The sequence below is a fragment of the Centruroides vittatus genome, unplaced genomic scaffold (assembly GCF_030686945.1).
Source record: "Centruroides vittatus isolate TY-2023 unplaced genomic scaffold, ASM3068694v2 contig_957, whole genome shotgun sequence".
In the NCBI taxonomy this organism is placed as follows: domain Eukaryota; kingdom Metazoa; phylum Arthropoda; class Arachnida; order Scorpiones; family Buthidae; genus Centruroides; species Centruroides vittatus.
In genome coordinates this window covers 135,494-158,866 of record NW_027122636.1, presented here as the reverse complement: position 1 = coordinate 158,866, position 23,373 = coordinate 135,494, and the positions used below count along the sequence as shown (strand labels likewise).

Genomic DNA, 23,373 nt, shown 5'->3' with positions numbered 1-23,373 from the left:
ACATCAGTAAAATATTAAAAAAAAAAAAAAACGTCGAAAACTTCTCCCGTTTACAATTCTCGTTCGTTTACTTCGAGTATTATAAATTCCGTTTATTATCATTATTATTATTATTTTTTCGTATCTCTACTTTACGGATGAGTTAAAACCCGAAATATTTAAAAAAAGAAAAACGGAAGTGAATGCTTTGTTTTAGGTGGCGTCTCGAATCACGTGGTCACGCCACGTCCAATGGGAGACGAGCTCGGGTTACGGTGATGTTCGTGTACGAAAACAAGCAGACATGTCGAATGTTTACGGTTGGACGGATGAGAATCGAGTCGGCTGTTGAACCGAATATTAGCATCGATTTATTTCTTTCGACTTCGAGATGACTTCGGTAAGGAATCGTTTGATTATTAAGAGTTAGGATCTTAATTAATTTCGTATCGAATTCTTTTTATAATTGGGTTAAATGGAAGATGTGGTAAAAAAACGAGTGGTGTGTCTGCGTGTCTGACCTCTTCCGTGATCGCGAATTAATACGAAAAGCTCGTAAATCTCGCGAAGATTCTTCCTCTACGCGGAGATGTCCCGAATGTCCGTTTACATAAACACAATTCGTTCTGCCGAGTAATGAATGTATTTACTCAACAATTAATTTTCCTGATATATTTCATTAAATGTAATAAATAGAAAGACGAGTTTTCAATAATATTTTTTTGACAACTTTCCTCGTTAATTAATTCCATTTAACCGCTACCGAATTTTCCTTGTCTTTTAATTTATGCCCTTTAAAAATAAATTATTATTTTAATTGTTAAGTCTTAAAGAGGTGCAAAAATGGCGAATTAATTGTGGTTTTTTGACGGTTTTACGGACGTTTCGCGAATATCTCCGCGCTCTTGCGACTGGATTCGGCGAGATACCGTCCGTCCCGCCGACGAGGCGGGCAAGACGAGATCGGTTTCCCTCGGAAGACCTCGTCGGGATTAGAATTTCCCTTAGGAATTAACGACCGAGAAAAGATTATTTTCGTAAAGCGTAGTAAAATATTTGGCATAAAAATTGTACCCGTGCTACGACGGGGGTCGACTCTCGATAATACGAGCACCGCTCGAAATTAAAGCCGAGAGAGAGATTTTAAATCGGAAAATGCATTTAAAAATCGATTCGGTGTCGAAGAACTACGTTTCGTCGGCAAGTTTCATCAGATAAAAAGGAGGAAACGAGTTCGAAGTACTAAGTAACGCTGATTACGTCGTTTGTAGTAAATTTTATGCTCTATCTAATTGCACGAGGAAACAATTTACCTTTTGTCAAGACAAAAATAATAATAGGTATTATCCTTTCCTTTAAAGAAATTTAATTCGATTTCGCTTTGATATATTATCTTTTCACGTAAATTATTTTAACTCGATAAACGAAAGAAAAAATATTATTTGTTAATACATAATTACGTATTTTTGTTGCACGTAAAGAAGTTTAACGCACGCCGAATAAAACATGTTTTGCACGGTATTTATCTGAAGATAGGATTAGATAATGAAGAGTTAAACAAAAATGTAAATAAGTTTAGTTTATATACAATATTATCTTATTTCTTGTCACAAAGTTCTTTCGGATGTTCTAAAGTCCGTCAAAATAAATCTTTTCTGGAAAAAAAATATGCAGAGGTTATTGAATCTAATGATATGGCTAACGGTATTTAGGCCGTGGTTTTTAATCGAAACAGACTTAAAATAAATAAATAAAAAAAATTAGAATCTTGAAAATTAAAATTATTGCTATTGTTTATTCGTTTTGTTTGAGGAATAATCCAAACTTTAAATTCTTTGGCTAATAATGGAAACGGAATCTAAACGTAACCTCGGTCGAAACGTAACCTTAATCGGTATTAATCGTTCGAAAACTCGTCCGCCGATTATACGTATAAAAGGTCGCTTTGATCGATCGGTATTGCAAAACAATACACGTTCTGTGACCTTAAAATCAATTTTAATGTGTTTCTCTTTCACGTGACATCTTTAATTTTGTTTCAAATGATACGTAGTTATGCATTGTTCCTATTGTATGGCGTTATCGTCGAGCCGCATGTAATTGTTTCCACGTGTACGATAAGCAAAAGCGCTTACACGTTCGAGCAATTCGGGGCTGCCGGTGGTTTCGGTTTACCGTCCACCATTCGTAGAAATCATTTAAATGTTTTTTTTTTAAATTGGACGAATTTCGTTAAGTTTCGGTGAACTCTAGATTTTGTTAATGTAGGTCAATGGAGAAAAAGTGGAAACAGTACACTAAATTATCAAGTTAACTCGCCCGACAGATAAAAGATATCCTGTTTTTATTTCCGAAACAGGAAGTACTTTGCAGTTTCATTATTCCTTCAAATATTTACAATTTATCGATAGGATCGAGGCTTGTAGTAATCAAGCTTTTACTGGTTTGTTTTACTTTAAATCTATAACAAAGGAAACTCTTCAGACAAAATAATAGATAGAAAAATCAAAAATACAAACTTTTGAGATATACTGCATGGAAAGAACGAGTAACGAAGAAAATTCGGAAGGATAAAGAGGAAAAAAAGACCGATAGATGCAGTTAAAAAGAGAGAAAACGGATGTTTAGACGAGTGTATCGAATACCATTTTTCTCCATTTTTTTATTAAATGCGGTGTATATATTTGGATTAAGCCATGAAATACCGAAACCGAACGTCGAGTTTGTACGTAGAGACTACATTTCTGTGAAATTCTGTTATGCCTATGAATTGCAACTTCATAAACTGATTAAAACAGAAAATATCTCCCGGACAAATCCAGGTTAAGCATGCTTAGAGTAATCGCGCTCATTCAAACTACGAGCAGTTCGTGAATAGCATCCGATTATCCATTCATATTAATAGCTTTGTCCTAGTTTAATTTTGAAACAGGTTATAAATTTAGATTTTTCTATATTTTGTTGGCAAATTTTATGTTTTAGAAATTTTCTAGTCAAAATTTGCTGTATTTAGATAATTTATGTTTATTTTTGAACAGTCGAATGCCATTTATTTCAATAATATGTGTGATATTTAAAATATTTTAATGATAAAATAGCTCTTGAAATAACTTTTGTGCAAGAATAGTGTTGTTTTATCAAATCAGTTTGCAATCTCGAACGAAATTATTTAAATTAACGACGACAAAACGTGCATAGATCGTAGCTCGAATATTTACAGAAAGGTTACTGGGTTAGCCCGTTACATTCCGAGTCTATTTTAGGTTGTATGAAATTAAAAAATAATTAGTTAAAAATATTTTTTTTACAGAAAATACATCTCACGGATCTCGACAGAGACGTGCTTTTTATCAGTAAAAAGGAAAGGACGTTTGTGAATGACGACTCTCTGCCGAGTCTTCCCGTTCCTCCCTTGCATCAGACTTTGCAACAGTATCTAGATTCCGGTGGGTAATACAAGTTGTTTAGGAAGTAATATTTATACTATTTTTACTGCAGCTATCAAAAGTTAAAGAATTATAGAAACATTAATAATAATTCTGGTAAAAATTTTTAATGACATTGTCCTCGTTATGCTTAATATACAAGAAATTAATTATTCTCTAATAGTTTTATAAAAAAAATAAATAAAAAAATTGAACTCCTGTAAAATGTTTTAACATGTTGCTGTTTACACGTTCTAAACACAGTACACAAATTATTTATAACATAACAACAAACCTATTTGTAATTTATTTTCAACACTAGTGAGTAACACTAGTGTTGAAACTGGCTCCACTCCTGACTCTGGCACTCCACAAGCGAGTAACACTCAGGCACCCGACAATTAAAGGCACAACACTGGTTCTTTGCCAGCCACACAGCCACACACTCTGGTCAGCACTGCCCGGCCACACCAAAGGGAAAGCACAATTTTTCCCTCTCCAGGCAGGAAGATCTCTCCCTGCATTCCCAAGTCTATAGTTAAACAACACACCTGACACGTGTGACAGAGCTGTGGACTGTACATCAACACTACGTAACATAAACACATGTGTTACAATTTTGTTAAATTGAATATTGAACTTAACAACTCCTTTAACAAAATAACAAAATTTCGTACAATAAATCGAAACTTGGCACTCGTAGACTATAAAATGCTCGTTTTCCGAGTTTCCTCTTCTGCAGAATTAGGAGAGATACCCGTGAGGATTGGAGACAGATTTAAAGAGGTAATAAGGGGCATTCACCCATCTGAAGTTTTATTTGCTAACAGGAACCCTTTTATTTCTTTAAAACAACGTTTATATTTTAATATTTTTATTTGTTAATTTTTAAATTTGTTACAATGTTACGTGGGGTTGGCTCGACGGGCGAGGCCGCGAGGTGGCCCCTTCGGGCAGCAAAGTAGCAAAGTACATACTAAAAAATAAGTGGTGCATTGGAATAGAACCTCTAGTACGTTACCAGAGGAGTCTAAAATTTCGAAAAAAGGCAGCCGTAAAATATACACGTGATGGATCTTCTAATATACCAATTATGTGCTTATACGAGTTATTATATATTATTCATTCCACTACTGTCGTTACTTCTGTTGGATAATCGAGTTAAAATAATAAGTAATATAATAAAATAGTCAGTGGAAACACGTCCGACATTCCAAACGCCATTGTCAAACTTCTAGGATTACGGGAAAGCGGTGCCGAACGTCTGACGTACACGTTTCCACGTTTAAAACTTTGGCCTCGACCTGGCTAATAATACTGCGAGCTTTTATCTTTTACTTAAAATCTTAAATCAAATATGTGTAATTATATTTCATTTTATTTTTGTAAATTGAAATAATTTGCATTAACTAAAATGTAGACGAAGGTAGTTTCAGACTATAAATATGCTATTTTAGCGTTTTTTGTCAATTATTCCGTCGAATTGGAATTATCAAGATTTGTTTCGGTGCAATGAGGTCGAAATAAAACACACTCGAACTCAATTAATTTATTATATATTAAGTAATGTGATAATAAATGTTTATTATTCCGTATCAGTTTTTTTAATACAAATAGTAAATAAATAATAGTAGAATATAAATATAATCATATTATATTATTTAGTAAAATTTAATCACGGAGATCTTTTAATATAAATGATTTATTCCGTTTTCAGTTATAGTTCACGTGTCGGACGAAGAATACAGAAACACGCAGGCTTTGGTCGCCGAATTCGAAAGAGGAGAAGGTGCCAAATTGCATGCCAAATTGAAAGAAAAGTCAAAACGAGAAAGAAATTGGGTGAGTATTTAAAATTTCGCTTTTTCATATTTAAGTGGCTTTAATATAAAAATAGAATTTTGAACAAGCATTAAAAAAAGAAACAGTTAATCGAAGTTTAACAATGTTATATAAGTTTAATCATACAAAATAAACAACAACTAACCCGTTATATATAAAGACCAACAACTGCCGAATTATCGGGCTAGCAAATGGCTATAGTAATATTAATAATTTAAGTTAATTTGGTACTAGAGTTAGGCGTTAGGCGCCATCTCTTGCTAAATTTAATAATTAGAATTTTTAATTAAATAATTTAAATAAATTTAGGCTTAACTGGAAGAAACTAGCGTAACTGGTAACGTGTCTGCACAGATAGCAGAAGTTGCGGGTTCGAATCCCGCTTCGGGCCGATTCTTTTCTTCCAGTTAAGCCTAAATTTATTTAAATTATTTAATTAAAAATTCTAATTATTAAATTTAGCAAGAGATGGCGCCTAACGCCTAACTCTAGTACCAAATTAACTTAAATTATTAATATTACTATAGCCATTTGCTAGCCCGATAATTCGGCAGTTGTTGGTGTTTAATCATACATTTATTTGGAAATTTATATTTACGCTTCCATTTTAACTAGTGATGTAACGAATATTCGGTTACTACCTGGTATTCGGCCATCGGCCGAATACCAAATATTCAAATCACTATTCGGCCGAATACCGAATATTTAATCACTATTCGGCCGAATGTCGAATACCTAAAAACAGGAGTAAGAAATAACAAAAACACAGTAAATTAATCATTTTGGTAACTTTTATTAATGCTGAACATTAAACTATAATTATTAAAGTTAATAAGAAATAGCATCTAATTCTAGTATTAAATTCTTTCGTAATTAAATAATATTATAGCCTTTATCTAGTCCGATATCTTATGGCATTGATGACGTGTAGGTTAGAATGTATCGGGCATTAATGTTATTGTTTAGTTAATTATGTTATATTTGAATTCGCGTATATTTTAATATGTTTTACGATATTTTAAAATGATTTACAAAACATTTTATTGAAACATTTTATTGACAAAAACAATAGCAACAAAATATTACAAAACTTCACAAATAGAAACCCCCAATAATATATTTGAACTGTTCCACAACTGGGGAGAAACTAGACCATATGTATCCACTAAAATATATCTTAGGGTACTATTCAGTCTACAAATACATAGTAAAAACAAAATTTTAGTGATTAATTAAAGAGTTAAAAAGATCGATTGCAAATAAAATAACATAAGTTATAACTTACATCTAAATACCAACAACTACTGAATCGTATCGGGCTATTTACACCTATTACATAAATTATAAACCAATTTGGCACTAGAGGTAGACGTTAGGCTTCATCTCATATTAACTTTAATAATTATAATTTAATTAATTAATTTAAATAATTCAGATCTACTGGAAGAAAAAATCGTAGTGACAGCAGGCCAATAGAGAGCAGGGTGCGCGATCCTTGCCATAATGCGGTTTGCGTGCCAATTTTCGTACGTGCGTTAATCAAGCCGAATAGTTTGGCCGAATATTCGGCTATTCAGCCACGCTCCTGGCCGAATATTCGGTATTCGGCCACACTCCTAGCCGAATATTCGGTATTCGGCTGAGGCTGAATATACTATTCGTTACATCACTAATTTTAACCTTTGATGTCTTTTTAACTTTTGGCATTCTCCTGCTAGGACATTTGAGTAAAGTCTTTCAGTCTTGTTTGATACTTGTATTATCATTGTCTTCCATTTCCTGCCAGTTCACTCCTTTATCATTTTTCTCTCTATCTTCTTCTTGTCGACCATTTACGATATTTTCCATTTTCATTTTTCTAATACGTAAACTACTACGTCCTTTTCTCTTTAATAATATCTTTTTGTTCTTATTCTCCTCTATATCTTTTCATTTCTAATCTGATCTTATCGCGTCGACTTAATAGATGTTTAAATTGGTTTTAGTTTTTGTTTTTAAATTATTTTATGTAGTTGTGAAGCAAAACAATTGAATTATATTTTAAAATATTTTTACAAAAGAAAGAAGTTTATGTAATTACGTTATTAGATGTAAAGATTCTGTCCTTGTGCTTGTTTTCTGTTTTATATTTAACAAATGGTAGCGTGAAATTGTCTTTATAATACGGAACACGAATCCGTATAAAGCGAGATATTAAAAAAATATATAAGTTTATGCTAAGATAGTTTAGAAATTATAGAAAATAATTAAACAGAAATTTCTTATTTTTACCTAGCAAACATAATTGTGTATCAAGCTGATCTAAATTACAGAAATTTAATTTATGTTCATTCTTAAAATAGATAAAATTAATATTAATATTTCTTTCAAAATATTTCTGAACTTTATATAATGTAAATCTAAAGTTGTAAACTCAAAGGCAGCATTTGTTTTATCAATTGGAACCATACAACACAGTTTTTTAGGTTGTCCTTCATAAGTTCCTATGGCAGAAATGAGTACGACGTCAAGACCTTCAACATATATTTACGTCTATAAATAGAAAATTCTGTTTGTTTTTTCTCATTCATTTTGTAATTTTAGATAACAAAACTATAAAATTTATTAATCATTTATAAATTTGAAAATTAAAATTTGTTTATAATAATGCATACTTTTAAAACTGATTAATTTATTAGTGTTTTTCAACCTGTGTACTGTGACACACTTGTGTGTCACGACACACCTTTAGCACTCTTGCAACGCACGTGTGTATCGTGACATTCGAGTGCAGCAGAAATATTAAATACTTTTAGAATTTCACTTATCTTTTACCTTTCTACCGCCATCCGACCGAAGGGAGAATAAAGTATTTGCTAAAATGCAAATCGTTGAAAAATTTACTGCATTAGCATGCTCCCTCACAAAAATTTTGGGCATTTGTGCGTATGCCAGCATCCGTCTCTTTGGAGCTTCTATAAACATCGCAGCTTACCCACTTAAAGACAATGGCGACACTTAAAGATTGACAATGGCGTTTGGAATGTCGAGCACGATTCCACTGACTTTCCAAACACCATTGTCAAACTTCTAGGCTTACGGGAAAGCGGCGCCGACGTCCGACGTACACGTTTTCGCGTTTAAAACTTCGGCCTCGACCAATCTCGCTATTGTTGCTAATCCAAAAAGATTGGGAAACACTATTAGAATAATGTAAATTATAACTAATCTAGATAATAAACATCTCTAAGCCCGACGAGTGTATAATGAGTTACTAACGATTGTCTTAAAGATCGAGCCATAATTTAGTTAATTAAGTGATTAATATAAAGTAATTCCTCACTAGAGTGAGGTGTTAGTTAAGAGATGGTACCTAACACCTCTAGTGAGGTGTTAGGTACCATTCTATTATAATAATAAAAATATTGATACAAAGTTATAAAATATTAGAAGAGTTTGAATAAATTAGAATCAGAAGACGAATTTGGTAAATTAAATCAATTATTTAACTTCTGGAAATTACATAAGATTTATTTGAATCAAGAAATAGAATTTAAGGAAGGTAAATTGGAGGTACTTCGGCAGTTCATAATCTTAAAAATCATCGAACCTAACATTTAAAAACATGTGTTTAATATAATGAATTAGTTCCATGAAAGTTTCCTGTGATTATTATCAATAGCAAGGATTAAAGGCTCTAGAAGCTGTCTACAAGGGAAAGGTATGTTGTGAATGTATGCGCTTTCATCATTATATTAAAACTGTGTTCTTCTAGAATTCATAAATCTTGTTTCCATAAATCACACGAAGGACAAAATGGTTTTTGTGATTATATTCCTGTGTATACCCGTAAACTTAATAAAATGTGTCGTGAATGTGAATTTCTGTATAAATGTGTATAAATAAACTATTTTTATAATTACATCCATTTTTAGCATGTTCAAAGTACCAATAAATCTTAGATTATGTGACAAAATACATAATACTTAATCTATTTAAATTGTTTTACAGCTAGAAAAATGGTGGGAGGATATCGCGTATTTGTCGCAGAGATCTCCGATGATTCCGTTAATGAACATGGCCGGTTATGTGCCCGACGTCATGTCTCTGGCCAAGAATCAGATCGAAATTTCCGCTCTTAATATTCATTACTATGCACAATTTTGGAAATTAATCAGAACGTAAGTTATGTGATAATGTTTTTAAGAAACTAGAAATAATTTTTTTTATTGTTTTAATATTGTGTAACTTGCAATGTGACTTTTTGGATGGCAGATTTTAATACAACATGATGTGGAGTGACCGTATAAAAATTCATATATATAAATTTTTATCATAGCATACTGACATTTAACATAATCTTACTAAATGTTTTATTTATGACAATTTTTTGCTTATTATTTCTACATTAAAATGTTTGCAATAATTACTTTAGGGAGCAGTTAAGGCCATACTATAACTCCAAAAACATTCCGTGGAGCATGGACCAGTTTCTACGTCTGTTCAATACGTGTCGCATTCCCGGGGAAACGAAAGACAGACTCGTTAATTATTTTAAAACGGGTGAGTGTTAATTTTTATACATTATTCTGCGAAATTGAGGTAGAGTAAAGTCTCATTTGGAAGCATTTAAATAAATGGCTTACACTAAAGTTTCTAACAAGAACTGAATAACATATAGTAAACAGAACAAACAAAAGTTAATTTGGATATTTATTTTGCTTTCTATATCTAAATATTCTCAAAACTTAATTATTTTATTGCAATTAAAATATTTCTTCACTTCTCGAGACTATATATACAGGATAAGTCATTCGGTCTCTCCACACGCCGTCGAGGTAATGACAATTCCGCGGCGGAGTCGACCTTTCGTCGTTCGCTACTCGTCCGCCATCCGATGCAAACAAAGTTAAAATAGTCTTCTAGCAGTGGCACAATGATAAAATTAATAAATATGGTTTGAAAGCTAAGATTGAGGAGTAAATGGAAATAAATTGCCACATAATAAGATAATTTATAAAAAATTATTTCATCCGTTAATTTGATTTGAATTTGTGAAGTTCTAACTAAATAGAAAAAAATATGAAGTATCTCTGGTATCTTTTAATATATTTTTTAAGAATATTTAATGAAGTATAGTTATTTAAAACTGCGTAATACAGTAGAACATCAATTATCTTAAAAATCTATTAACCGAAATTGACTTCGGAGTATTAATTTCAGAAATTACGGCAGTTTATGTAATAACGATTATTTGCAATCTTCCTTATGCTCGTTATAGGGTTATTTTGTTTCAACACTATCGTTAGGTTTTATTTGCTGTGGTACAAATAGAAAAGCACGAGCAAATGCTTTGCTGTGTTCGTAGGAAGCGAAACATATGACACATTAGAAATAGCATTAATGTAGGTAGAAATGCAATTCGTAACAGTTTCCAACTTTTGTGATGATCAAGTAAGCCAGGGAGTTAGCAGAATTAAAAAGAGAGGAAAAAAACTACATAAAAGAAAGCAAAATAAGTGACAATGAATAATTCTTCTGTGATTATTATACTTTTTTTTAATATAAACTATACTATAATACATTTTTTCTCTGAATTCAAAGTTTTATTAGTAATTTGTAGATTGCAATGAAGTACTAATGCTTGTTTTTAAATAAATTAGACAGATTTTTTTATTTCTTATTGTTCTAATGTATTAAATTTCTATGCATTAACCTTTTTTTTATTATTGTACTAGAATTAAAATTGACGCATTTTTACTTTATTTAATAATTTGGTTAATGTTACCTATGGTAGCAAACGTGAAGGATCGTCTCTGAAACACTGGGGATGCACGTTCTAACCTAACCTATTTTAATAAATTACCCCTATTGTAATAATTTGGCTGACAATAATTATGGTAATTTATTAGAATAGGTTAGGTTAGGTTAGAACGTGTGCCCCCACTGTTTCCGAGACGAGCCGCCACGTTCGCTACCATAGGTAACATTAACCAATAATTTTAGTTACAATTATAATTTTGATTCATATATTAAAAGTTTTTAGTCGTTATAAGTATTTAATGCATTTTTTTGTTTTTAAAGAATCCGAAGGCGAACAGGGACCAACTCACATTATAGTCTTATGTAAGGGCCACATTTTTGCTTTCGACATTGTGGACGACAGGGGAGAACCCCTTACTGCTCTCGAGTGCGAGAGGCAGCTTCGGTACATTTCCGACCTTTGCAGTAGTGCCGGGCAGGGACCCGGATTAGGATCTCTGACGGTGGCCGACAGACTCACCTGGGCAAAGGTTTACCAATCTTAAATTGTTTTTTTTCTATATAATGCACAGGTTTTGAGTAATTGAAAGAATAAATATATGAACAGAATTTATTTCAACTTTCTATTTATTAATATCACATTATATACAGACACTTTTCAAAATACTCCTGTATAAATCTGATAATAATAATGCATATTATGTTCTAACTTTAACTAATAATGTAATTTTTCATTCATACTGTCAAGGTTTATGACATTTTAGAGCTGTAGAAGTTAAACTTTAAAAAGGATCTCTACACACGTAGTGTACACACTGAAGGATCTTTTATAGTAGATGCTATTCAATTGTTCATGTTTTGTATTCTGTGACAAGAACTAAAGTTCGAAACTTTGCCAGAAGATTGAAGTTCTATAAAAGATTTTAACTTAAAGTTAAAGAAAGAAAATTGAAGTTAAATATTTTAGCAAACCTTTGATTTAAGATAATACAATTACCAGAAGCCTAACCTTATTACCTTTCAAACAAAATAGAACATAAAATATTTTATATCTTATCCTATTGCTGTTTCATTATCAGGTTGGTTGACAAAAGTATTCTATAAAAAACAAAACCCAATTACTGGTTAATATTAATGAAAAAAACTTTCCACTATGTCGCTAAACCAATAAACCGGCAAAAGATCCACTTTGGAAGTGAACGTTTTTGTCCATTTTTAATTGAACCCGAATCCAGCCTGAAAATGTCCTTTTAAAAATGAACAAAAACGTTCACTTTCCAAAGTAAATGGTTATTTTGCTGGTTTATTGGTTTAGTAACATAGTGGAAATTTTATTAAAAGTATTCTATATTAATTAGAAACTTGGTTTAAACCAAATACCTGTTTGCGAGTTATTGGACCACTAAGGATCAACTAAGCTAATTACTCAGCTGAATTAATAAATGCACCTGTAACAGTGGATGATGATTTAAATAATGCTAACATTTTCAATCTGGGTTAAGACCAACCTTTGTGTATGGACAGTTGAAGTGGAATGCAACTGTTCTATTTCAGCTATTAAAGATTATTACATAGATTATCTAGAAAGTAACTTCCATTGTTTATATTAAAAAAACATTTAATGAAACCTTTGCCCTGTTTTTCAACATAGCCTCCAGCCAAATTTAAATACTTGTCATAGTGTTTTACAAGTTTTTTTGTATTCCATTGTTGTAGAACTTCACTGTCTGTAATTTCGGCTGTGTCAATGATCACTTCACGAAGAATTGCATGCAGAATCTGTGGAAATTCACTAGAAAGTTCCGAAAATGTGAATCGGCATTTATAACCTGTTCGTCAATGTTCTGTACGAGTTCGTCGGTCACCACAGACAACCGATCACTTTTGCGGTCACCATAGGCATCTGTCTACCCATTTTGGAACATACGATATCATTGTCTCACTGTACTTACATTCATATTCTCTCCATAAACTTTGCATGGTTAATGATGGATTTCGACAGCTTTACAGTTTTTTTAAATAATAATTACCAAACAAACAATTATGGGTCAATTTAAATCTACAAAGATCCTACAAGGAAAGGTCAGTGTCAAGTTTTTAAAGTACATGCTATTATTATTGGGCTGCAATTTGAATAAATTGTAGACCTATAAATTTCCACTGTAATATTAACAAAATCCATCTGGTCTTCCTTAATCTTGAGAATGGAGTTAGATACATGAAAGTAAGATCAGATATAGAAGGTGTAGGGGCAGAGGGCCCTAATTAACTATATATAAACTTCCAATGCAAACTAGAAGTCACGTTATTTGGGTTAGAAACTTATCCCCGAAAGGAGTTAGGTAGACGACTGGCACGACTCCATTGCTAATGTAAAAGTATGATGTACAGTACAGGGGCAAAACACTACACTACTAATTTGAGGTGGAGGGCATATATAGACTTTCTCAGAAATTTAGAACAAAATAACAATGTAAAATTTTAATCTGACCGATTATTTTCGACTAAAGTAAAATGATTATAACAGCTTAATTTACTTTTTATTTTAATAGAATCGAGAATGGCTGTCACAGCTTCATCCAAAGAACAAAGAAGCATTAGAAATCATTGAATCTTCGATGTTTGTTGTTGTCTTAGATGAAAATTCACCTCTGACACCTTCACAGGTGAGTACATTTCTCTCTTGGATAAAATATTGTCATGCAAAAGATACTATTTTCTTATGCCTTTAAAAAGTTAAAAAGTGTATACAAGAATATCCAGTAAGTGAAGGTACAAATGCAGTTTGTATGTACATTGATAAACCTTTTCCTATTCTTTTTAGTTATTTTTCAATACAATGCCACGTTTCGAGGTATTTCTCGAGCCCGGGTGCACAATTTTTGTATGCGATGCCGTAGTATTTTGCTGCCTGTATCTGTAATCGGGTAGTGACTTCCTCTGTGACTTGTTTGTTATTTTAAATATATTTCATGGAAATCCATGAAATACATTTATGATGACAAACAAGTTACCTTTAAATACTGATTTGAATAAGATTTGCATATGTTATCATTTGAACGTAACAAAGTATTAAACTCGATTTGTTCGGGACCATTTTGTAAGAGAGTAACTTAAAGAATGTATTGTAGTTGTATCAGTAAATAATTAATATGGTGTATAGAAATAATTGTAACAAAATTTAAACTTTTTATTGCTTTATTGGACCATTTTATTTATTTATTTTTAGATTATCTGCGAATCTCTTGGAGGTGACTGCCATAACAGATGGGCAGATAAGTCAATGACGTTAATTAACTTTAAAAATGGAATCGTTGGCTCCAATGCAGATGTAAATATTTTGGATTGATTTTAATTGTGCAAGTTTGGTGTTTTATAAAAAATTTTTTCTTTCTAGCATACACCTTTCGACGGAATGGTCACGCTTGGATTAGGATATTACGTCGCTTTATCCATAAAAGACTGTAATGGAGTCTGGAATGTAAGCATAATTTAAAATTTTTTAAAGTGTAAATCGTGGTAAATTTTCTAAAATGACAATAAAAGCTGCTATAAATTTCAAATAGCAACACACTGGATTAAAATTCGTAACACCTTAAATAATTAAAAGATGTTTAAAAGTTTGCATTTCTTACAATATTTTATTTATTGTTGCTTTGTATATATTGAATTATTTCCAGAAATTTTGATGTAAACAAAGTGTTGTTGTTCATTAATTTTTGGCTGTTAATTAGGGAACAAGATCAATGAGAAATCTTCCTAATCCTCAAAGATTGAAGTTTGTCATTGACGATCGCATCATAACTGCAGTCGAATCGGCAAGACTTCAGTTTCGGGAGCTGGTAAGTTCGAATCGATCGCGTTTAAAGAGGTAAAGCTAGAAATTAAATCTATTGCTATTGTTCTTTAGGCTAATGATGTCCAGTGCTTTTGCGACGGCTATTCCCAATACGGTAAAGATTTTCTCCGGCCACTCAAACTTCACCCAGAAGCTTATGTTCAAATGGCATTACAGTTGGCTTATTATAGGCTGCATGGTCGGTATGTATCTTGTTAATGTGTACCTTAAATTTTAACTTCATAATATAAATGTGTTCATTTATGTTATACCTGTGTAATAGCTTAATATTCCATATTTTGATGACACTTAAATCATTTTAATACTATAACATAAATATATATAACATACTATATAATACTTTTAGCAGGTAAGCTCGGCATTGCACAGGCAAAAAATAAATACAAACATTCTGTTCAATACAAACATATACTTTCTGTTATATTATATTATAGTATTTGATTTATACAAACGTCATGTTATGTAATGGTTTATCATACCAAGTGACCGATCTAACTCATTTTAAAAATTCTTTAAATTGTGTACAGTAGAGGAAGAAAAGTTTTTAAAATGTGTTAGATTGGGCACTTGGTGTGATAACCTTTGTAGTTATATAAATAAAATACTGTACTACAACACATATTAAAACAAAAACTATGTAAAAAGATTGGTTATTTCAGCCTACCATTGTCACGTTTATCATGGTATTTGCAAAATCATCTAAGTATAGAAAACTTTTGAAAGTTGTGGCATAAGAATAGTGGATGCATATTTGACAGTAAGACTCAACATGTAAATAAAGTGCACATTACACAGACTACAACTACAAGAAATTTTGAATGAAGCAATGTCACCATGATAATAAATAGGAAAAATAAACATCGGCACAGAAAAAGACTTTGAGCTGTATTTTGTGCCTTAAAATCATTGCACATACTGTACATTAATTTGGCCGAACAATAGAACATCTTAGCAGTATCAGTCAAAGAAGTTTGGGGCAATAGGTGTACGAGTTAATAAGGGAAAATAAAATCAGAGAACGGGTTGGGATGTGCAGGTTTCCCGGTAGTTAAGCATGTCCTCGTAAATATCGGCATTAATAGAAAAATTATTAGAATTGGTTTGGTTTATTTGGTTACGGCGACACGACACGTAAGCGATCTGTCAAGGAGGATGCATCCCAGAAAGACTTTATGTCAAGCTGGCCCCAATTTAAGTATTACTAACACGAAGAAAACCCAGAAAACTCCACGTAACCAGTCCATTGGCCAGACACAAACCCACAACCAAATACCGATGTTCGGCGATTTTATCTACTCGGCTACCGGAGGGTGTTTATTGGGCTGCAATTTGAAAACATTGTAGATCTATAAATTTTCACTGTCATCCATCCATTCTGTTTTTCTTTAATCTCAAGAATGAAATTAGATAGATGAAAGTCAAGACCAGAAATGGAAATTGTAGAGAAAGAGGACCAGATTAACTGTATATGAACTTCCGATTTGTACTGCAAGTCACATTATTTCAATTCAAACATTTTCCCTCGAACAGAGTTACATACATAATCGGCACGACTCCATTGCTAACAGAAAAAGTATGACATACAGAAGCAAAACACTACTACACACAGGCAAGTGCTACGTGCTACCCGTCACGGTAATGGCATAATGGCGGATTTATTTCGCGCTACATCATTGTCGCAGTATAAATTACATTCAACGAATATAATATATATATTTTTTTAAAATTATATCCTTTTTGGTAAGAATTATATTTAGTTAATTATTTTGTTAAATTTTTTATAAAATAGATGTCGCTACACGTAAAGCCAGCAATCAAAAGTAGACAGAAATTAATCGATACATAGAAATCCAATCAGTGTTTTGGGCCGGGACGTACGACATTATCTAAGTTGGAAGTATTTGAACGTAACTGCCGAGTTTCATAGTAATTGGTCAAATGGCATAGGTGTGCATAGCAAACAGACAAACAAACATCCTTATTTATAATATATATAGATAACATAATGTCATTCTAAAATATAAATTAATACCCTTAACCTTAAATAACCTTAAATAAATAAATGTTGCTTAAATAAAAGTTTTCAATGCTTTTATTGCTCAGATACTGCACTTACATATCTTTTAAGAAGATTATTTCTTGGCTTGAAATTCCATTGTTAAATGATAATTTTGAGAAAGAGAGAACTTATATTTTGGAGTCCAATAAAAATTGCTGTTAACTTGCTAAAAAAAATGTGGTTACTCATAAAATACCTTATTTACAAGCATTTTTACAGTAAGCACGTTTATAACTTTTTCAATCCATAGGCATATTGTGTTTATTGTAACAGAAGATGCTGCTGTAATAAATAAATACAGTATTAATACAATAAAGTACTTATATTTTCATTATTTATATGAATTAAATTTGTTTTTAGTTTATTTGTACCTTTCTGCAGTGTTTTAGCACCTTTGAAAACCTCGGAATTATTGTACGGTCGTACCCCATTATCCGAATCCGGTGCATTCCCGAAAAGTATTTGAATAAGGGAAAAGATTTTCCACTATTTCTTGTGCAAAAAATATTCTGTCCAAATAATCTCAACTAGTTTTTTCAAATGACATTAAAACACTGCAAAAAAAGAATCTAGTTAACCATCAATTTATGTTTTTATCACGATTACTACACTCTTATTACATAACTAACACACACATTGCTGGGTCTTTAAAGATACACTGGTAGAAGAGAATTTGACCGCTCTTGTCGAGGTGATGCCAAGTATTACCCAACACCACATTGGATTATATTATGCACGCGAAGTTGTTGGTCAAATTGTAGATCATATTAAATAAAAAATTAATTTAAAGGTAATTCCATAGTAGTCTGAAAAAATTGAACACCAGTTGTATTAATTTCAGTCCCGCCCCGACCTACGTCACGGCTTCCACCAGACAGTTTTATCACGGTCGTACGGAACCTGCAGGTCCTGTTTTCCGGAAGCCCATCGACTGGGTCAAATCCATGATGGACGACGTCACCGCGGTGAGTATAAGTTTACCTAAATTACTTTAGTTACGTAATCTCGTCTAATTGAAGTCGTGCCATAGGCGTTGTTGTATTTATTTGGTTAATGTTACCCTAGGTATACAAAATGGCAACTCGTCTCCGATTCCAGCAATCAGAAGACAGGGAACAGTGGGGACGCACGTTCTAACCTAACCTAACCTAACCTATTCGTCCCCATTGTTCCCTGTCTTCTGATTGCTGGAATCGGAGACGAGCCGCCATTTTGTATACCTAGGGTAACATTAACCATTTATTTTTTATTTTAAATAACAAAATCTATGGCTTTGCCCGCGAGTTACGGCACAAATTGAAAGAAATAAGGATTTATTAACTACCATGTTCTTTTGTAGCCGTCGGAGCAGATGAAATTACTGAGGAGGGCCATCGAAAAATTCACCCACTTAATGGCCGAGTGTACGAATAATAGAGGTAAATTGTTCTCGTTATCTGCTGGTAATTTGCCGGGCCAATAAAATATTAATACGGTGACCGGGCTTATGGGTCCTAACTGCGGTCTTTAGGCTATATCTTAATTTCCTAGCGACTAAAGATTATTGTAAGTGTTTTATTGCGTATTTAAGGGTGCGACAGACACTTCCTGGGGCTTTTTATGATCTGCATGGAAAACGGAGATCCCATTCCGGAAATATTCTTGGATCCTTCCTGGGAAAAGAGGTAGAAATTCAATTTTTTAACTCTCGGCCTCCACCTGCTTATTTAAAGTAACTTGTTATTGTAGCGGAGGAAGCGGGAAGTTCGTCCTGTCCACCAGCTGCACGGGTTACACGTCGATAACGGGCGGAGTCATGCCCATGGTAGAAAACGGTTACGGTTGTTTCTACAACGTAGAGAATAACAGGTGAGGCTGCGCTTTTCCAGCGTCACTAATTCTAACACCGCCGAAAGCGGCCACTGACCATCCCTGAAATTTTCGCAGGATCGGTTTCTGCATCACCGCCTTCCGCAAGAATCCGGAAACCGTGCCAGAGAGGTTGTTCGAGAGCCTGTGTCACGCCCTGTCCGACATGCAGTATATCGTCACCACCTCCAACCTGTGAATCCCGGACGCGCGCGACTCGATGGTTTCCGCTCTTCCGGACCAGAAACCCAATGGATTTTTAATTAATAGCGTCCGGGCCGGACGGGCCCGGATGCCATAATCGAGGCAGGAAATTTATTTTTAAGAGATGACTCAACCAGTTTCTTAGTTTTGAAACTTTCTTATTAATAAAAAAATCGCGTTTAGAGGAAGCAATATGGCTGTCGGACGGTACTCCGGTTTGCATCGTCCTCGACGGAAATTGTTATTTACCGTCAAATTTGTTTATTTTCGTAATTCCCGTCGCCCGTTACGGGGGCGGGTGGTCTGGAATAACTCCGGAAACGTCCCAATTACTGGCCACCCCGACTGCCTCCCCGTCGTCTGGCGATTTTTCGGAATATTTCTCCAATTCCGTTAAGAATTTTCCGTCCTTCCGGATTTCTACCGGCCGCTCTCGTCTCTTTCGACAAACTAGAAAATTCTTTACATTAAAGAATCCCGCAGAAGTCGCCACGCCAACCACCGGACGGGAACTGCCACCTTCGATCCCCCCCCATTGAATTTTGACCGGAGAAAATGCAACGCGCGAGAAGCCATTTTGTTATTGTGTTAAGTTTTTGTATTGTTTTAAGATTTTTTCAAACAAAGTAAATAAATTAGTACTTAAAAACACTGGTGCTTGTGTTGGATGGGGAGAATACGTCTCGTCTACCATACTGTTGGCGTAAAATGCCAATGGGAGAAACGGTAGCACGGTCGAGTGCCAACGGGGCAATCGGCAAAACCAGAGAATTAAGACACTAAGATTTCTCCACACTTTCGGGAGTATCGCTAATGCCGGAACGTCGAAGTTGCGCCACCACCCAAGATGCACGCGCGTGTATTAACTTAAAGGAAACCCTCGTACTCTGACGTAAGACGTTTCCAATTGGTATGCCTCGCCGGGCGTTGGCCAAACAAAGGAAGATACGGCGAGAACCAAAGACCGATTGATTTGACAATTTCTTGCCGAAATTTCCTCGGGAACGAATTTGTTTCATTTCTGTCGCTGCTAGGTATTGCGCCAAAGGTGCAATACGCTCCCCACAAAAGATGTATCGGGGAAAGTTCGCAAAACGTCCGCCATTTTGTTTAAGACTTATTTCGAGAACGCGAAATTAGTTTTTTTTTTTTCCTCTCTGAAGAACGAATTCGGCTTTTCCGTGTCATACTTCGTGACGATCTCCGGTGGCGCGTTATCCTACGGGCAAAAAGGGAAATTGCCCGATGCCTCTACACCGGGTCCCCAACTAATCTTTTATAGAAAAATATTTCGCGAAAAATTCCTCGAAGAACAATGTCTTAAGTCAACACTGTATTCGGGGTCCCCTAATTCAAATGTGTCATGTCCCACAAAGCTATAACGCGCCACTGACGACGGTGCGGTAAGCGCGACAATACTCGTCGCACTTTAGTTAATTGTAATTAATAGACCCTACGAATGCTTTACACGCGGGCGAAACTATGGGAAATGTTCGGATTCGTCCGAGTCGAAAGAAACGATTGGTTAGACAGGCCAATGACGTCGATGGCGGTTGTAATTTCGTCGCCGTGCGCATGGGACTTGAGCCAGGGCGTTCGAATCTCGAACTGCGAACACGGGTATTTCTTTCGAAAAGCCAATTTTAGGATGAGAAAACGTAAAATTTCGTCAATTTTATATATAATAAGCATCTCAACTCCCGATGAATATATAACGAAATAATCAACGATGGTCTGAAAGATCGGGCTAGAATTTGGCTAATTAAATGATTAATATAAAGTAATTTGTCACTAGGGGGAGGCGTTAGGCGCCATCTCTTAACTAAATTAATAATTATAATTTTAATAAATTATTTAAGAAGTAAAAATGCTAATTTCGTAGAAAGCGGGAAAATGTCGTAATGTACACACACACACCGACCATCAAACACGACTAAAAATTCAATTCTTTCAAAATTATGGAAGCCAATTGCCAGGAAAGTCACCGAAAATTATGGTTTAGCAATTGCGAGAGTTTGCAGAAAATCCTCGGCAAGATCGGATTGTGCCATTAATGATGAAAGATGTGAAGATAAGATAGGAAAATCTTTTGCTTTTATCAATCCGAAAGTCTTATGGAGGAAGAAGCGATTTACTTATCGTTATGTGATTTAATATTTTGTAAATGGACAGACACACGGACCGTCTTTTTAATTCCATTCGTATCGTTTATGCGGCGAGAAACAGATGGCGTTACGTTCGTATTCGAAAGCGTACGTCCGACGTCGTCGTTTGACGTCATTCTTTCTCTCGGAACAATGCGACCTTTGACCTCCATTCGAATTCGGACGGCGGAGGAAAACCGCCACGGTGCTTACTTTCTCGTGGTTTACGAAAGTTCAGGTCACATCCTATTTTGAGGAGGGCGCGATTGTTTCGCGGAATTTTCCGTCCCCTATTGACGTCACTGTATTTAAAAGTAACCGCTTTGTCGATCCTGCTCCGTGCACGTGGTAACGAATCGTGCCACGTGCGCGGAGCAGTATTATCCGTTCCTTCTTGGGGACGTGGCGGAAATTTCGGGTAATCTCGCACTGGTTTAGGCATTCCGGGGTGGAGGAGCAGCCCGCACGCGGCCACTTTCGTCCGAGTCGCCGGCACAGTAAACTACGACGTCACACGGCTCCGGGTGGGACCGACAGTGCGCGCTCCAGAATCCGACGATCCTTCCGCCGAAGGAAGAAGTTCTCGTCCCGAGACGACACTTTCTATTTTCTTCCGAGGTAGTGTCGAACCGCGGGGCGCGAGGACAGACAGGAAGGGGACGAAAAACTCGAAGACTGTCTAACAGATAGCTGGAAGGAAAAGCATCCGCGCGGAAGAGTCTAGCGGTCCTTTAACGAGTGACGCAGGAACCAGTAGGGAGGGCGCGCGGTTCGGATGGCCATCGCCCGATCAGATGGGGAGGAGCCTGTCGTACCTGTTGTGTCTCGTCTCGTGTCTTCACACCTGCTCGGGTAAGTATCGGGGTAGGTTATCCGCTCCGGGCGCGCCTTCCAACTTTACTCCGGACGATTTCGGGCACCCCCGACCACTTCCGGTAGCGGCCGAGTGGGAGAATCTGGGTACGGAGGACGCTTCTTGAGAACGGGAGAATGACGTAAGGTTTTTTTTTCGGGGGCGAAGGACGGGCACGCGCTGTCGTTTAATTACCACGCCGACAATTCCGTTTCCGGTCGTGGTTAATCGCGACTTTTCTCACTCCCATCCACGTTATTTTAATTTACCGTCATTAGATGGCAGCACCTCTTCGGAAGTTTAAACTGTAATCTGTTATTAACGCTATTTCCAGGGTGTTAATACTGGCGTTTAAAAGTTCTTTCACCGTTTTGGAGATTGTGAAACATCAAAACCTATTAAAGAACTCGCTGCATAATTTATTCTTTGTTTCCTTTAAACGAGCGCCGGGAGACGAGAACTGTTTTGATAACACAAAGTTTGGCTCTGTACTTCGATAGCGTGGGTGGATGGCGGACAAATGGCAATTTGTTCGCCCGTGTCAAAGTTGTGTACGTGTATCTGGAGGCTTCTTTCGCGTCCATTTTATCGATACACAAAAGGCCTGAAAGTCACAAAAATAACGCGACGAAACGTAACACTAGGTTGTAATATTGTCTTCAACAAGGCCTGGTCTTCAAAGAATACGCTGTTTCTTGGATCTATGAGCACTGTTTTGGAGAATAAATCCTGCATTTTCCGATTTACTCCTCGAATAGAGATTATGACAGTGATTTTAAACGTAACAAATGGGCGCGGATGAGGAAGGAAAAGGCTCATATTTAAGTAGAAAGAAACTCGTTTCCTACTCCCGAATTTCCACGTTAAATTTTATAAACTTGTCGACTTAACCGGACGTGCCTCTCCCCTCTTCAGACGTTACGTAATTAAATCGATTTTAATTGTTTGTAACTTCCGTTACGATCAATCTCTCCCGCTTTTATCTGGCATTTACTCATATTTGCCACGCGCGAAACGGTCGAGTGGCAAAGTTTGGCACTAGTTTCCGGTAAACCCATCGACGAAATTCCTCAGAAACACCTTAATTTGCGGTTTATTTATAGTTTTATAGCCTTTACGAACGTAACATACTATATTTAAGAGTTCCATCGTGACGCTCCAGATGGTTACGTTTGAAAAGTTTAGTCTGTCTGTAAGGAAGAAATCCTCGTTTCTGTCAGGTTCCCCGTGACGAAATACACTAGCAAATCTATATATTTCGTTACCTCTGGTTACTGCTCGTTTGTGTAGGATATATTCTTTAATTGCGTACGACCAAGTGTTACGATGTACTCGTGTATCAATGTAATTTACTTGCCACAAAACTCCCGGTTCCCAGGTGCTGTATCGTGTAGGCTATACAAAGCTATTGTACAGTG

General features: G+C 35.1%; 2 protein-coding genes across 2 annotated transcripts in view; both read left to right on the top strand.

The window, feature by feature from the left end:
• The first annotated feature begins 261 nt into the window (after positions 1-261).
• Positions 262-19,609, top strand: CROT (Carnitine O-octanoyltransferase). The gene is made up of 16 exons (XM_067282518.1): positions 262-379; positions 3,290-3,425; positions 5,122-5,246; positions 9,237-9,406; positions 9,661-9,788; positions 11,310-11,518; positions 13,541-13,654; positions 14,218-14,319; positions 14,386-14,469; positions 14,723-14,830; positions 14,899-15,029; positions 17,748-17,871; positions 18,246-18,324; positions 18,477-18,570; positions 18,635-18,754; positions 18,833-19,609. The coding sequence occupies exons 1-16, from the start codon at positions 371-373 to the stop codon at positions 18,951-18,953; spliced, it is 1,854 nt and encodes a 617-aa protein (XP_067138619.1). The 5' UTR covers positions 262-370; the 3' UTR covers positions 18,954-19,609.
• Positions 19,610-21,804: 2,195 nt separating this feature from the next.
• The window catches only part of LOC136985265 (polycystin-1-like protein 1), a 109,501-nt gene continuing 107,932 nt past the window's right edge, over positions 21,805-23,373 (top strand). The window contains exon 1 of the mRNA XM_067282512.1: positions 21,805-21,954. Within this exon, the coding sequence (XP_067138613.1) occupies positions 21,897-21,954 (58 nt within the window). The 5' untranslated portion in view covers positions 21,805-21,896. The remainder of the gene's footprint in view (positions 21,955-23,373) is intronic.